This window comes from Alosa sapidissima, chromosome 14 (genome assembly GCF_018492685.1).
Source record: "Alosa sapidissima isolate fAloSap1 chromosome 14, fAloSap1.pri, whole genome shotgun sequence".
NCBI lineage: Eukaryota > Metazoa > Chordata > Actinopteri > Clupeiformes > Clupeidae > Alosa > Alosa sapidissima.
Genome location: NC_055970.1, coordinates 36,094,275 through 36,112,349, shown reverse-complemented (window position 1 = coordinate 36,112,349; position 18,075 = coordinate 36,094,275). Strand labels below are relative to the sequence as shown.

The window sequence follows — 18,075 nt, the reverse complement described above, 5'->3', positions numbered from 1 at the left end:
TCATTGCTATTTCACTGCCCAGGTTGCTGTGTCAAACAGCACTTAGCAACTGATTGGCTCCCATACTAAAGTGGAAACTGTGTTCCTTAGCAGCAAGCACATTATCATCAGTAATATCTATGCAATAGGTACTAGTCATGAATTGGTTCCATATTGTAAAGTCAGGCATTACTCTCCCTTTAAGCACGTCTTCTTAAATTAAGACATAAAAACAAGTAAATGTATCTGCCAAATGGCAAATCTTAATTTAAGACGATTTTGACTTATTTTAAGTCAAATAATCTTACAAGAAAGCTCAATGAAGTTTATACTAAAAACATTTTTTTTTATCTTAATATAAGATTATACCACATAAGACATAAGACATAATTTTTTGCAGTGTGGTACTATGTCAGAATAAAATACATACCAAAAGCTGCACTCAAACTTGTCAAACATTCATAATCAGTCATAATTTTTGGCTACCTGACAAGTAACCACGTTTTAGTCTGTTGCTCACATCTAGCTGAGGCTGTGTGGAACAAACAATGCCCAATGGAAAACTCACTCAATTTGACTTCACCTCCCTCCATGCAAGTCCTCTGGAGTGGCTCTGTCCATTTCTTTTACTGTCTATGAGTGTTCAATACTCAACTTTTTGACCATTATGAGTGTACCATCTGGGGACTTGCAGTGCACTTGGAGTTGACATAATTATCAGTGTGAACACACTTATGTATGCGGATTGGAACAGAGCCATGGACTTTAAAGCAAAGCAAAAACAGCAGGCTGAAACCATAAGGTGTTTCAGCTGTGTTGCGAAAAATGAATACAATAAAATGTGTTGTCAAAGACATTGAATGGGCTAAGCTTGAATTAGATAAATTAATTAGCAAAATATTTTGTTAAAAATGTGGTGGTATACCCTCCTGAGACCCAGAAGAAAAAAAGTTTTAATATTAAGATTTTTTCAAGATTATTTAAGTATTATGGTTGAAGGGAACATATTGCAAAAAAAATAAATAAATTTGTCTTTATTTCTGTATCATATGTCCCTTCCAGTGGACATCGGGTCATCATTCTTCAGAAAATATATGTATTTAACGTAATGTTATTGCATTGAGTTACAATGGGATCTTACAGTATTTGCAACATTAAATGAAAATAAATGTGCCAAGGAAGGAGAGCTTTCAGCTCTGGTCACGTCCTGAGCAGCTCAAAAGATATTGGACTTTTGTGCTGCATTTAGTTATTCCAATATAAGGAATTAGAAAACTAAAGAACATTTCACAGGTGATAGCCAGCAGCCAGACCAATGGATACCTTGTCTTAGCTGAATTACTGAAGCTAAGCAGGTGTGGGCCTGGTTAGTACTTGGATGGGAGACCTCCTTGGAAAACTAGGTTGCTGCTGGAAGTGGTGTTGGTGGGTGGCCAGTAGGTGGCACTCTTCCCTCTGGCCAAAAAAAAAGAAGATCAATCCCAATGCCCCAGTGCCGTGACGGGGACACTGCACTGTAGGAGATGCCGTCCTTCGGATGAGACGTTAAACCGAGGTCCTGACTCACTGTGGTCATTAAAAATCCCATGGCACTTATCGCAAAGAGTAGGGGTTTCACCGGTGTCCTGGCTAAATTCCCAACCTGGCTCATTTAATCTGGCCCCCTAATCATCCTCCACTGTAATTGGCTCATTCACTCCCTCACTCTCCACCTCAAGCTGGTGTGTGGTGAGCGTTCTGGCGCATAATGGCTGCCGTGCTACACATTGGTGGTGGTTACTAGTGAGGTCCCCCCATCCATGTGATGCGCTTTGAGTATCGAGAAAAGCGCTATATAAATGTAATGTGTTGTTATTTATGTAGAACAGGCCAACTGCGTATTATATTTATTTTCCTCCACGTAAACAGAATTTAATAATCCATTTTTACATGTACTTTATCTACCTTAAAATATAAAACAACATCCATGGCTAGCGGTTGAGCAAATAAGTCCCTTCAAGACAAAGCAAAACCCCTCCCTCCGCTGTTCGTCCTGTAGGGACTTATTTTCCGATAATGACTGGCGCACAATACATTATCCCTTACGTAGCACTGAGGAACACAACCAATGGCTGTGCTGATGGTGTCAAAATTAAACAAAACTGATGTGTCCCTGCTTTAGAATCTGCAACTGCATTTAAAACCTTTGTTTAAAAGAAAGATGTCTTTGCTGTACTTCCAAAAAGTTACGGTGAGAGTGTAATGTACTCATTTAATTTGATAGGCCCCTTGGAAATTAGAAGTTTCTAATTGAGAATATTTTGGGAATCAGTCTGGTGTTAGCCAGGCTACCATTGTCTCCTAACAGACTCCAATTAATGGAATCATCTACCTGGAAGACTGTAAGCAAGAGGAATTGTCCAGAAAACCCGGATTATAAGATACAACAGTGTGACTCTGGACATCTGGACACTCAACAGTGTGAATCTGGACATCTGGATGTTAATATTATTACTTTAGACCTGATGTACATGATTAATCATGTGGGAGGTTAAGGGCCATGCCTCTGCTGTCAGGGTGGAATGTACTAGCATGTACAGTTTAGACTAACCGCCTAATCTTGAGAGGCCAATACCACCTGCCTGGGCAAAAAATGACTATCCCTGAGCTTCTATTGCCAAAGTAGGTGCCTATGTATTTTTGTAATAAACACTGTATACATTACCTCTGTTTTGGCGAAGAGCAACATACCAAACATTGTAAAAAGGCACAGGTGAAGAGCCAATAGCAGGATCACACTATATATACATAAAATGTTGGGAAAAGATGGATTATTGCCAATTAAATCTACAATCTACATATTACAGTGTATGAGATATAACAGTTCTCAATATGACAGCACTCAATACCAATGCAGTCCCTTTCAGAGTACCCATTTAAATGTTTGATGTCATTACCTTGCCATTTCTGGAAGTGTTCTTTTGAGGCACTTCAAGGTTTTTTTCATCAAGGAGGAATTTTGCAGTAGGAAGAATGGACGGAGAAGTCTCCGAATTCGCAAGGTCTACAGTTAAGAACAGGAGATTTCAGTATGTCACATGTCATTGCGTAGAAAGTGTTTTTTACTTTTTTACTGCAATGTTCCTCACTGTAGGTTTTCTATTCCCTCAAAATAGTTTTGTGTTCCCTCACAATAGTTGTGCGTTTCTTCATCAAGTCATAAATATTCAACATAAAAAGAGGGAACACAAAACAATTGTTTTTGCAAAGAGAATGCCAAACTATTGCAAGGGAATGAAAAATCAATGAGAGGTTTGGAAAAAAATCCATATAGTATAACTTATATAGTGAAAGGTAAAATCAACAAATTTGAGGAGATATGGTACCCATTCCTATCCTTTCTGGAAGAGGGTGGAGGTAATGGGATGTCAGATGTGAGTAATACTAATACCGACTGAGAAGCTTTTTATTTTTACTTTTATCTTTATTTTAGGTTTTGTTTTTTCTGTTATATTATTGTTATTTTAATTTGGTGTATGTTTGGATTGTATGGTATTTTATTGTGCTGTACTGTCCTTCAATTTCTGTGTTTAATGTGTAATTGTATGAAAGTTAAAATCTAATAAAAATATTTGGGGAAAAAAAATGAAATGAGAGGGCAAACAGGACTATTGTGAGGGAATAAAAGTTGATAAAAATTAAATTCTCAAAACAGAAACATTATTAGCATGACCCCTAATAATCTGTGTTCATTAACTGGTTAAAAGACTAATCATCTTCAATATATCTATATAAATATCTATATAAATCTGCATACCACATTGGAGAACAGTGCTGTACAAATGTAGTCAATTTAGCATTTTTATAATAATAAAAACTGGATCAATTCTCACCTCCTCACACAGCATGCTTAGCGACAAAGTCCAGTCAATGATTGAAGCTGCGATGGCTAAGATGTAGCCAATAAGCCACTTGGTCTTCCGAAACTCATCCCAACCAATAAGGTAACTCTGGAAAATGTAGACCTTGATCATTACACAAAGCAAAATTGTTTCAAACCATATTAAACAATTTTGTGTTGGCAATGATGATCAAAACATGTGAGGTGAATTGATTGAATTATTCAATTAGGATGTTGAGAAACTGTTTGGAGGCAGTGGTGAGAAACATTAATTGTTCTGTGATTCAAGCTTAGTGTAATGTTGCCTAACCATTTGTACTGTACCTGCATCTGAGGTGCACATGGCGTATAATCATCTAAATAATAGCAGGCACAAACCCCGAGTTGTCTGGGGAGAATGCCCCTTTGAATGTAATTGACATATGTACGTCGCTTTGGATAAAAGCATCTGCTAAATTAATAAATGTAGTAATAGTAATACCAACTATTTGAACAACTCTACATACTTGACTGTCATTAACGTTTTTAAATAGGAACTATGTTTCAGACTCATCTTAAAATAGCGAGAACAAGATTTTTTTGTCTTCAAATTTTCATGATCCATCTTTAGTGTTTTCATCTGTATGTTTTAAAATAAGTGATTATATCTAGTCCGAAAAGTGATTTTCACATTTACTTCTAATTTTTTCACAATTAATTCCACTTTTTGTACACAAAACCCCAGATAATGTAGAAAGGTTGTTGGTTCTAAAACAATATCCGTAGTTTTCAAACTCTGAGTGTCTGAAAAGTGTAAAAACACCTCCTCCCTTGTTGCCTATGTCAAAAAACGGTTTCTTAATCTTTGCTTTTCTTGATGCTTTCCTTGACTTGCCATGTCATTCTATTGTCTACCTTAAGAGAAATTTGTCACAGCCTGAACTAATACAAAAAAACATATAAATCAAGGGAAAACATTGGTCAGATACTATGGCTACCCTCGACGGGTCTCCAACTCATCGCTCTTTCTTCCCCCTTACTGTACCTCACTTGTGAGGTATATCATCACCAGTCATCAACCATCCGTGTGCTTGGCCCTCCTCTCACCCATCTCAAGTCCCATCTTCGACTGCCCTATTACTGTCCCCCTATCTGGATTCCTGGCCCATACAGCCTAGTGACCCATCACCTGCCTATGACAACTCTGCCCGGATTCCTGGCCCGTCTGCCGACCCACCACATGCCCCTTGACAACTCCCTTCCCCTGGACAATTCCAACGCTGGACTATTTGAACTTTCTGTCACTAAATCAGGATTAATGCATTATCATACCGGATACGTAATCATCCCACCTCTTGTAAATTTTGATTGCCTACATTCTGTATAGCGCCATGATACATGTGTAATGTTTTGGCGCTCTATAAGCACAATAAATTGAATTGAATTGAAATACTAAACCATGTGCATTTGCTCTATTTAAAAGCAACGGGTTATCCACAGACAACAGGCCGGGCGTGCAAGAGAAGTAATGAAGTCTTAGAATAAAGAATAAAGCCATGTTCTTCCAACCACAAGCACCCATGCGCCAAACAATTCAAATGACCGGCATTGTTCTCCCAGAGAAGAAGCTACGTATATGATCACCACCCACAGGTGGGCATGTGCGCCAGCGCTGCAGGTCAGCCTTTCCACATACACCCCTGGCTTTAAAGTTCACCGTTCTGGTAGCATACCTATCTACTGCCAAGGCCTGAAGGGGACACGGGAAACATTTACTTCTGCTACACTGGTAGAGAACTCATGGGAGGGCGGAAGGGGTTTGAATGCTGTCCGGCAGTATTATGAGTGGAACGTCGGAGGGATAGAACCGGATCAGGGTTCAGACCCAACTCCTCCAGGGGGCGCACGATTGGAAAATCTTCACTTGCTGATATGCTTGGGGCCAGCTCTGGTTCTTCCAAAGTGTCTGTGCTAAATGGTGCCGCTGCCGGGTGGCTGGCGCTCTTTGTGGGGGGTTGGACATCTGGTACGCCCTCAAAATGAGCCTGGGACAAATGGTCAAGGCTAAGGTTAACACCATCTTGGTTACTGTGATGCTAAGCACTAGTCCCGGTGTGGACTATGGCTACCCTCAACGGGTCTCCAACTGCAGGGTTACCGAGGCCTGGCTCCCTCCCGATACCCCCATGAGGCTGTGGAGCAGCCAGTGCTGGTGGGATAGATGAATCTTGACCGGTGGGAACATGTTCTTATAGTGTGTGCCAATTCCATCCAGGCACTCCATAATTTCATACTTGGTGGACTGAAAATGGTTCTTGCAAAAGAATGTACATTACATTTAGCAGACACTTCTTGACCAAAGTTACTTACATACTATATGTCAGCTGTATATTACACGGGATCACATTGTCCCCGGAGTAACTTGGGGTTAAGTGCCTTGCTCAAGGGCATAACAGTGGAAGCCAGGAATTGAACCTACAACTTTCAGGCTACTGCACGCTAGCCCAGCTCCTTAACCACTACACTACCACCACCCACTAGAAAAAGACTAAAGTGTCAGGTGGTAATATGGGCACGGTGTCAGGTCAACCATGCCTACGATATGCCGCAGGCTCTTCTAGCACTAGCATAGACAGAAGCCAGGTACTCTTGATGTTGCAATGTTGCACCACCCAATCAGTCGGTGGACTGTCCCTGTGGTCACCTCCAGTATTTCCAAGTAGGTGGTCGACTGGTAACTGTGGCTTCTGACCAAACATCAGCTCGTATGGGGAGTGCTGTGTGGACTGGTACACGGTGGTATTATAGGCGAACATGAGCTGAGGGAGCAACTGGGGCCATTTACACTTCTTTTCAGGGGGTAAGGTCCTGAGCAAGTCATGAAGTGTCCTGTTGAAACGTTCACATTGACCGCTTGCCTCTTGATGATAAGCGGTGGTTCTACTCCTTGTTATGCTGTACTGTAGATGTCACACAGGTGCTTCAATAGCTCCCCCTCAAAGCTGCACCCCTGCGCTTCTTGGCATGCCATACACATGGAACCATCTCTCAGTTAGAATCTTAGCTATGGTGGAAGCTCTCTGATCAGGGGTGGGAAGGCCTGGGTAAACTTTGAGAAAACATTTGTGACTACCAGAACATTCTCTTGTCCTGTGTACGGTGTTCATTTTAGGACATCCTCAGACTCAGGTGTCAGACTCAGAAAAACATCGGTCATCTTCAGACAAAACTGCCTCAGCATCAGAAAAACCTCTGTCATCTTCAGACAAAACTGCCTCAGCGTCAGAAAAACCAGACTCAGGTGTCAGACTCAGAAAAACATCTGTCATTTTCAGACAAAACTGCCTCAGCTTCAGAAAAACTTCTGTCATCTTCAGACAAAACTGCCTCAGCGTAAGAAAAACCTCTGTCATCCTCAGATAAAACTGCTTCAAACCAAACTGCCTCAGAAAAACATCTCTAAGGAGTCAGGTCTCAGAAAAAACGCTGTCAGAAAAAGTGGAGTCAGGTCTCAGAAAAAACGCTGTCAGAAAAAGTGGAGTCAGGTCTCAGAAAATCAGGTCTCAGAAAAGTATTAAGTATTAAATAAAGACAAATGTGCTATGCCATGATGTAATACCATATAATACCATTATAAAACGTTAGCAGTTGTCATTGTCATTGCACAACAATAATAGACAGACATAAAGATAGACAGGTACTTGAAATGTAATCCCCAGGGGACAATAACTGCAGCGTTGTTGAATTCATTTGATATGAGATGTTATCTTAACTTATTTAGAGAAATGTGCCTTGTTGTTGGTACCTGCTATTTCATGTATTATCATAATGGTATTATATGGTATTACATCATGACATAGCACATTTGTCTTTATGGGGGTTTGGGAATAATGATGTGATGATAATGATGCAGGTTTCTTACTGGTAGGTAGTGTACAACTGGGAAACGGTTAGCAAAAGTAAGAAATAATGGTCCAGGTGTCGTTCTGGACTTTCGTGGTGGAAAAATGTTTAACCCACTTTTCCCTAGCTCATTGAATGTACCGTAATCCTACGAAAAACAAATTATTTTGCTGTATGTAGTACGTAGCTTACTCCGGAATGTGCCTTACAGCAGCTGCTAATGTTACTAGCGAAGTGAGGTTAGCTAAGTTACATCCATGGATTTCCTACAATGTGTATACCATTGGATCACTTTCTACCTTTACCATTGGATCACTTTCTACCTAATTTCTACATCTAACCAAGCACCAAATATAACATGCCAGTGACCAGGCTTGGAATTTCACCATTCTGGGGGCAAGGCCACTTGGCCTTCAGTTGGGCATATTTGGTGGGGGGCACAAAGGCCACATGGGCACCAAGGCCAAAGTTAACTATACAGTAGTAGGCTATAAAAATGATCAAAGTTGTATTTAGCCTATTCACTGCAGTAGACCTGCATCATTGTATGAAACATAACAAAAACATGAAACATGACATATTACATATAACTGTAAATCATCTGATCATCTAATAAAAACAGATATCTAGGCTATATATAACATTTATTTTATATTTGGCCTGCTATGAAATCATGTGTTGAACAATTTAAATTTAAGCACAGCTCATCTTTAAGAAACTCAAATAGCCTAGATGCATGCTTAGCATTTTGTGATCAGGCTACTTTCATAAACTCTTAGTCAGCTGTCCTCTGATTTACCAATATCTAGGCGATATTTGTAACATTTATTTTGTATTTGGCCCGTTATGAAATCGTGTGGAACAATTTAAACACATTGTAAAACTTAAAGCCCAAATTTGGAGACATCAATGCATGTCGAAATTTACTGCAAATTCAAAACTGGATTACTCTGGAACGGCTAACTGTACAGGGGACTGCTTTACACCTTTATGTTCGGTAAGGTCTGCTGTTTATTCTGATATGTGGTTTGTCATGTGTTAAAAGAAGGGTTCGTAAAGTATTCCACCGAGATGAATGGGTAGGGAGATCATGGACGCAAAACCTTCAGTAGAATATGATTAAATTGAATTATATTATTTACTTTTCTCGCGAACCGTTCAACACAGCAATTATCGGCTAACATCGTTTAAAAGCTGAGAAAAAGCTCTTTCATGTGACATCACTTGTGATGTCTGTGTGATGAATAGGCTACTTCGCGAGTAGTTCAACTGAGAAGAATGGGTGAATTTGGACGCACTTTCTTGCGATGTCACTTTCTCCACTGCGTAAAAGACAAAATTCATTTGCGCTGTGAATGCTAAGATTATTTTGACAGGCCGCAGGCTAAATAAAAATCGCTATTAGTAGGACACAAAGCAGAATATTGAAAGAAGGGGGCACCAAGGCCACCGTGGCCTGTAAACCTATGATTTTCAAAGGGGCTTCACGGCCAACGCAAGGGGCTACCACGGCCGTCGTGGCCGCCGTGAAATTCCTACCCTGCCAGTGACAGAATAACGTATTAAGCATAATATTAAACTCACCGTTCTGTATCCTTCGTCTTCTTCTGTCCCCACAATAACTTTTCATTTGAGACTTTTTCGTCTGACTCTGTTTTTTCTGACAGCGTTTTTTCTGAGACCTGATTTTCTGAGACCTGACTCCACTTTTTCTGACAGCGTTTTTTCTGAGACCTGACTCCACTTTTTCTGAGGCAGTTTGGTTTGAAGCAGTTTTATCTGAGGATGACAGAGGTTTTTCTTACGCTGAGGCAGTTTTGTCTGAAGATGACAGAAGTTTTTCTGAAGCTGAGGGAGTTTTGTCTGAAAATGACAGATGTTTTTCTGAGTCTGATACCTAAGTCTGGTTTTTCTGACGCTGAGGCAGTTTTGTCTGAAGATGACAGAAGTTTTTCTGATGCTGATGCAGTTTTGTCTGAAGATGACAGAGGTTTTTCTGACGCTGAGGCTGTTTTGTCTGAAGATGACCGATGTTTTTCTGAGTCTGACACCTGAGTCTGAGGATGTCCTAAAATGAACACCGTACCTGTGCTAGAGTAAAGTCAATGGAGATTATCTATAAAGGCTTAGTGGCAAACAACATTTCCCAAGAAGGTTCTGGCTTGGGTTGTCTTGCTTTAGCAACAGTGTTCACATTCAGAACACCACTTTTGCCACATCTGGGGCCTGTAGCACCTCTGGCGTATCAGATCTGTGGTCCTGTCCACCCCCAGATGGCCATGGTTGTTGTGTAGGCTAGTGAGCACTTCGACTCGCAACGCCTTGGGCAGTAAAAGCTGCAGCACTGGATCCCTGAAAGGAGGAGCCTGGATCGCTCGGTACAAGGTCCCATCCACTTCCTGTATCTGGGACCACTGCTTTATCAGTAGGTTGTCATCCCTGTCCCGAAAACCAAAGAAATCTGGAAATACAGGGATCAGTCCCTTGCAGGACTTTCAGGTCTCTTCTGGTTCGACCATACAAGATTCTGTCACCCAAGAGTCTTGGATAGGTGCACTCAGGGATGGATGGATAGATAGATAGATAGATAGATAGATACAGTGGGCAGTGCTTAGACTTGGCCAGCTTCACTCGCGGTCCGCGTGTGGGATCACGCGCTATCACGTGACTTTAATTTGTATTTTTCCAGTGAGATGCTGCAACAACCCAAACAACTGGTAGATGGCTCAAGTGAGAAGGGTGTCTCGTAAAAAGAAATGGAGCCTGGAAAACCCTACACAGACTTCACTACAGACTTTAGCAGACTGGTTTAGAAATAATTTAATAGCCAGAAATATGCCTGCCCTGCCCTAATAAAGAAATATTTGGTTAACTGTGAGTGAATCCCGTTTGCAGCCGTAGAAGAAACACAGGACAAATTAAACATTTTGGTTTTCTCCGAGTGCAACGATGATAGACAGACATCATTTGGACAAAATATAGAGCATAATAACCTCCCTTGCTCAGCCAAATGCCTTCCTGTTACGTCCTGTTATCACGGAGTTACAGGCGATAAACGGTTACGGTTTATTTTTATTTTTTTGATTATTAAAGAGTGTTTTTCATTTAAAGGTTTGACTTCGTGCTTATTCAGTAGAGCATTTAGTGCTCTCCCCAATCCCAGACGTTCACATTGCATGTTTGTTTGTAATGGATGCAACCGCGAGATAGGCTATGCGTTTGACGGCAATGAGTTGTTAACAGACATGAACCAAGACATATAGCCCAGCAGCAATCTAGGGACTGTTCGTTATTTATTGAAGGGGCCACCGGAGGATGGCATGACCCTCTCTTTCCTGCTAGAAATTGTTCAATGACCCTCCGACAGAATTGTTAAAAAAGACATGACCCTCCCCTGCCAATTGTCGCTGTCTTCCGCCCGCGCTGCTTTGCAAATCAATCTGTCCCGTGAGCTTGCATGCTACCAGTCCTTCCTTTTCAAATCTGTTGCGCCTGTTTGCACAATTTCACAAATAATCATATGTGATTAATAATGACAAATAATTCCTCTGCACGGGGACCGAAACAATGCATGCCAACTTTTTCCGTGTGTATCACGTATTTTAACTTTCCCCCGCTGTCTTGCCGTTTTAATGTTTTCCCGTAGAATATCCCATATTTTAATACTCAGCCCTGTCATCGGGCCTGTCTCTGTGTTGCCCTGTTGCTACCCCTTGCCCTTCCAACGAAACAGATGTCTTCAAATCATCGTTTTCCTTGCTTGAAGGCGAACTTAGAGTGATGTTAACCTATTTAAGTTTAACGGCGTGATTGTCGTGAAAGCACGCTTCATTGGCGCTTGCATGTTCGGCCTTATGTCTACGTGCGCACCTGAGGCTACTCAGCTACAAGAGAAAGAATTTCCCCTGTTTGTATGTTCACTGCAAGTTGGCCTACCATAACTTACCAACTCTGCACTGTAGACCCTAACTGGCTATTTATATTTTTCTGTGAAATAAGCAAATGTATTTGTTCAACTTTATGAAGCAGAATTACTCATAGGCTACTTGGAACATAATACATTTGACAAAGGACAGATGTAGGCTATGTTGCTAGTGACAAAATATTAACTTTCAGTGTTTTACGATGTCTTTGTCATGGGGAAGTGTTTTTCCCCATGCATTTATTCTAGGTTACTGTCAGTGACTGCCGTGAGAGAAGCGGGTTCTGTGTTAAGTTCATGTCAGTGATTGACACGAGAGAAGCAGGGTCTGTGTTGTGTTGCGTTAATTTATTTTAATTTGGCATACCATGCCGTGCCGTCCACAGCTCTTCAGTTCTGACAAAGCCAAAATTACTCCTTTTGAAACAATGAGTGCAGGAAGCGCGTTTGTATGGTTATATTGCTTGACGGGGGGGATCCCAAGCAGATTTCAGCCATAAGGCTACTTTAAGGCTTCAATTCACCCGACACTAATATTCAAAATGTTGAAAACTATTTCGGCATAGCCTATAAAGCAGTTTAATTAAATGGAATGTTAGTTGTAAACAAACAAGCTACTTGGTGAGGCTTGGCCTCACAGATGCGCTCGTGCCTTAGATGGCAGGAAAAATCTTCACGATAGGCCTATTAACTAACCACCCGATTCACGTTGGCTGAGGGGAAGGGGGGCCATCAGACATTTGTGCCCAGTTAATCCGTCCCTGCCCCCAACAAATCACACCTTCCCACCTCTGACAGCTTAAAAGAAGTCAAGAGGACTCCTTACTCACAGACCTATTCACAAACCTGCGGCATTTTGCAGTGTTTTGAAATCCTATGCAGCTACAGGAGCTTCCAATCGTGAGGAAGCAATTTTGCATTGTAGGCATAACTAACATGCAATAACGTCGCCAACAACAACCAAAACTAGGCTAATCATTGTCAACATGTAAATTAAATGTAACATTATTGTGAATCAAATTAAAATGTTCTCTTTTGCCAACGTAGGCGATAAGAGAACATTTTAATTTGATTCACAATAATAACAGAATTCTTAGTAACAGAATAATTTAATAATGTTACAAAGATACTACATCAATCCGTATGTTTCATTAGGCTACTAGGCTATTTGTTTTGCCTTAATTCATTTAGGCTAGGCCTTTTTATTCAGGGGCCGTATTCACAAAGAATTTTAAGGCTAAAAGTAGCTCCTAACTGGCGAATTTAGGAGCAACTCCTAAAAATAATGGGCGTGTCTCTCCTAACTTTAGGACTCCTAATTTTTTCACAAAAAGTAATTCACGAAGCATTCTAGACCTAAAAGTAGCACCTAAGTCTGAGACAGCTTAAGTCGAGAGGACTCCTAACTCACTAAGACCTATTCATAAACAGCTTTTTTGTGGCATTTTACGTTGCGATGTTTTGAAATGCGTAGCCAATTGCGAGGGAACTATTTTTTAATATTTTTTTAATTTTGGGCAAGCCTGCATTCATTTATTCATTCATTCATTCAACCTTTATTTATTCTCGGAGGGTCATTGAGGGAAGCCCTCATTTTCAATGAAGCCGAGATTACAGAAGCGAAGCAAAGCGCTCCACAAACAAGACAACATTCGAGGCCTTCTGTTGAAGAATTGTATATAAAGCCTGCGCTAACAGTAATCCTCCTGCCCCCAATAGACCTACCACAGCTGTGGATAGTGGAATGTTCAAGTAATAACACAATCCAATGTGTGTCTCAATTGTCCCCCGCTGACCACCTCACACATTTCTCTAGATTTTGCAACGAACTTACATGACACAATGCCATAAAATATGCCAGTTTTTAGGACACAAAATAATGTTTGTAATGATACCAGGTAGGCCTACGTTTAACAGTAACAAGTATAATGAGCTATTCATTTTCGAAGGTGCATGGTGAAGTGAAATTCTTACTTTGGAAAACAAACATTTGCCGATATCATCACTGATCATCAGAATATTGCAACAGATTCTGTGTTCTGGACTGCAGGTAACTTGTTGAGCCAGTGGTTCTCAAACTTTTATTTCATTCCCCACTTTGATCAAGGGGCATGACTGATGATAGTGGAGATAACGTGTTATCCCGAGGCTTTTGCAAGTCAGCATCTTCGACGGTAGTCTATTAAAAATATAAGTTTTCGATGTCCCAAACGGAGAGCCATACTTTATTGTTTTTAACGATCTCTATGCTACTCACAAAAATGTAGGCATGGGGACATGATGAAGTAGGTTATCCAACTGTCGTGTGTTAAATTACTGTGATTACGAGCCAGTGGTTTTCAAACATTATGCATGACTCGGACATCTAACTAAATGCAACAGGCTCATATCGTCCTCGCATTCGCAAAATGAGGACAGTGTTTTGTCAAATTGCAAATAGCTATTCGTTTTAACGAATTTTTTATGATAGCCTATACAAAAAGCACTTCATACTATCTTAATCTTGGAATATGGGGAGGGAAGTGGCGCGTCTGCAGTCAGCCAAATATGAATGTAATTCTGCGGCATAAAGCAGATGTATTTGTTTATTGTACAGAAAAATAAAAATGACATGTCAAGCAGTCAATTGACTACATTGCAGTCAAGAAGTAGGGCAAATTAAGACACTGTTTTGATTTGCGTAGTTGCATTACCCCCAACACTGACAATAACATAGACAGCAAATTAAGATATTTTAGCGTTTTGTGGAGCGGCACCGGTAGGCTATCAAAAGCAGATTTCGATTTTCGCTACCACCGTGTAGTCAAGCCTTAAGCCATACCCAAGTAGCCTTAATCGAGGTAATGTTTAATTACGATTTATTTTGTTATTGAATTCGTAGGCTGGGATTCCTCTCGGTAACAATTACGTTTAAAGGTAGCCTAGCCTCCTGCTTTTTCAGAAGGGGCGGCAGTCAGGCTACTGACAGAGCGATGTACATTGGCAGAGCGACGCACAATGGCTGAAAGTGGTACTAAAGCTTCACGCCTCGTAATGCGCGACTGAAGTGGCCATTTGAAAGCGATGCCCACTGTAGGTAGATAGGTAGATAGATAGATAGGTAGGTAGGTAGGTAGATAGATAGATAGATAGATAGATAGATAGATAGATAGATAGATAGATAGATAGATAGATAGATAGATAGATAGATAGATACTTTATTGATCCCCAAGGGGAAATTCAAGGTCTCAGTAGCATACAGACATCACACACAACATGCACTTACAGCAGAAAAAGTAATATACAAAAAAAACTCCACTGTACAATAGAGACAGTAGAAGATAAACATGATACTGAAATACTAAATATACTATATAAACTAATCAAATAACAAATATCAACATAGTGTGCTTAATTCAGTGCAGCTGAGGATGATCGCTTCCTTGTTGTCCCTGTCAAGGATGCCATGGTCGTGGACCCCTCAACAGACACAAGCAAGATGCAATAAACAGTTGAAAGGGTGGGGATAATAATTTGGACATATAAGAGAATAATGTATAATGTAGACAAGATAATATAACAAAACTATGTCAATGCAAGAATAGGTTGAGGTAAAAGGGTTACAGCCATTGGTCAAGTATTGATAATTAAGCATCAAGTACGGCCACAGTCCAGGTGGGAGGGAGGGGTTGTGCAAATGTGCTAATATAGCATGTAAACAGACTATGCAGAGAAGTCTAGGCTTGCATGTTGGCTATGACAATCGGCAGGGGGACGTCCAGGCCGTGTGACACAAATCGCAAAGTGTTAGTGGGGCTTGTGGGAAGCCTACAGTGCAACATAAATTGTCACTAGGCTATACTGGCGACCCAAATAAAATCTCCTTTGGGAACCAATGGCTTACAGTATCAAGCAGACTTAAGCTGCCACCTCTTGGCGAAAAGTTATTAGTTTTACATATCAGCAGTAATAGGCTACATTTCACGCAGCTGCGTGAATCACGGAAAGCGCGAATGAAGTGGGCACTTCTAAATGGGACCTACTGTACAGTAGCTGAAGGTCTGTGGCTAAAGCAGCCATAATGAAAGTGTTATCATTGTTTGGATACTTCACACACACGTTTTTTTTAATCGCATAAAACAAATCACTTCAAACAAACAAAAAGCGTCTCAGTCTCACGGTATAGCCATAGGCAAAACTGTATCGGACCGGTGTAATGTTGGTAAATCATCCATCGCACAGAAGGATTTTTGTAGCACGTGCAACAAATATGTGTAGGTACAGCCCTGTCCTGGATACATCTCTCAAAGTGCGCTCTAAAACATTTAAATGGAGATGTAGATCATCACGGGTGCGTTAATAAATCTACATCGCGCCAAGTTGACACAAATTATTCACTTTGACGAATTTATGTATTTATGTCGAAACATACAATTACAGTGCTGTTATCAATTTGCTTGGTAGCCTATAACCGCATTTATGGTTTTCTATAAATACATCAATAATCAAAGTGGCCTCCATCACTAAACCAATGCTAAATGGTAACATTATTTTACCTACGTCCAAGGCTATTGAGACTGACGTACCTGCAGTAAAAACCAAGCATGTCCGATAAACATTCTGAGATTTATTTCGGCTTCAAGAAGAAATGGGAATTACATTTCATGTGGAAATTATCCTACCCTTATTAGACTCTCTCTGCGGTAAACTACAGTGTTGTCCTTGTAGAAAGTGTCTATTGTTTTTCCAACCCGCTTTAGATTCTCATGCAGTAGCCTATAAGGGTAAATTGCGCTGATTTGAAGTTACTTATAATAACTACCAGTGAGCCGCAGTCTATGCGCAGCATGGCGCAGCGCTTCAGCTTCACTTCACTACAAGGCATATGAAGTGCGTCTAAATACACCCATTCTTCTCTGTTGAACTCCTCGAGAAGTAGGCTACTCATCACATGTGTCACATGAAAGAGCCTTTTCTCAGCTTTTAAACGGTACTAGCTAGCCACTATTTGCTGTAATAAATAGTGATGGGACAACCGACTCTTTTACGCAAATCGGGTCAACCGGACAGTCGTTGGTTGGCCTACCGAGTTAATAGATTCGGTCACCGGTTTGCGCGCCCGGGAGGGGGGTATATATCGCGCATTACTTCCCCCGCCATAGTCGCTCCAAGACATGTAGCCTCAAGCTGCAAATGTCCTGCTCTCCATGTCTCTGAAATTAGCTGACATATTGACTCATATTGACCGACACTACTCAAGCACTGGCCACGGTTACAGTACATTCGGTCTTGTTCAGTAGTCAGCTGTGCACGGTCTCCTTGTGAGCTTACCTACCAATAGCCTATTCACTTCTAACATTTAACTTAACTACCAAGATAACATAGCCTATGTCATATAATATTTCCCCCTTTGTAATTTAGCCTATGAATTTCCATGAACAATTCTAAGATGCACGAAACATAAAGGCTTTTGGGATCAGTTACTCAACTTAACTCAACTTACCGAGAACCTACTGTAGACACCCATTTGATTACTCATGCATTAGCACGGTTACGGTCTCCTGGTGCACAGTCTCCTCGTGAAAGCCTACTGTGGTGGATTTCTATTACTTAAAGGATGCATGTATGTTTTTTTATAAACTTTGATATTACTGCAATTATTATGAGACTTCAAGGCCTGTACACATCTTAAGCAGACCAGACCAGGTGTCAAAGAGTGGGGTGAATGAGTGCACAGTGACACTGGGCCTAGACGGTCAAGAGCAAGAGGATGAGGTAATGGTAACTGGAAAAAAACAGAATCAGACAGTTTTGCATATAATTTTTATGCATGATATGACAAGGGGTCCCACCAATATCCGTAACCTTGGTGGATGCTGATAGGCCAACTGGTGTTTTTTGAGGGAGGCGAGAAGGCCCAACTTCAAGGTTAAGGAGTATAAAAGATAGGCCGCAGCCATTTTGATTTCAGATCTCATCGGGGGTGCCAGCTGATGACCTCTCACATCACCCTATTGCTTGACACCTGGTCTGGACATCGTTTAGGCTGGACTATCACTGCAATACGGTGAATAAAGATCAACAGTCTTCAGAGATCTCCTGTCTGCATTGTCTCCTTCGGACGCTTTGTTCCAGAGTGCTAATTAGTAAGTAGTTAAGTGATAAATTGTTCAGTGGATTCGGAAGTGGACCGGTTTTTCCACGACACTACCTACCAACAAACATTTCATTTAACATAACTACAAAGATAACATGACGTTTATTTGTATTTGTATTTTATATCTATCGGTAATGTAGCCTATGAATGTCTATGTAGGCTACACAATCACCTAAGATGCACGAAAAATAAATAGGTTTCTGCGATCGGTTGATAACTCAAACTTGCGATAACACCTGTTTGATTAGACTCATACTCTCGGTTACGGTCTCGTTC

General features: G+C 40.8%; 1 protein-coding gene across 4 annotated transcripts in view; it reads right to left on the bottom strand.

Annotated features, from left to right (window-relative positions):
* The window catches only part of LOC121681596 (two pore calcium channel protein 2-like), a 225,836-nt gene that overhangs the window by 155,079 nt on the left and 52,682 nt on the right, over positions 1–18,075 (bottom strand). For all 4 annotated transcript variants that reach the window (XR_006022199.1, XM_042061418.1, XM_042061417.1 and 1 more), the window contains exons 6-8: positions 3,852–3,968; positions 2,916–3,022; positions 2,684–2,756 (exon numbers count right to left, since the gene is read on the bottom strand). Coding sequence is in view for 3 of the 4 variants with exons in the window: in XM_042061418.1 (XP_041917352.1) it covers positions 2,684–2,756; positions 2,916–3,022; positions 3,852–3,968 (297 nt within the window). In the remaining variant the exon portion in view is untranslated. The remainder of the gene's footprint in view (positions 1–2,683; positions 2,757–2,915; positions 3,023–3,851; positions 3,969–18,075) is intronic.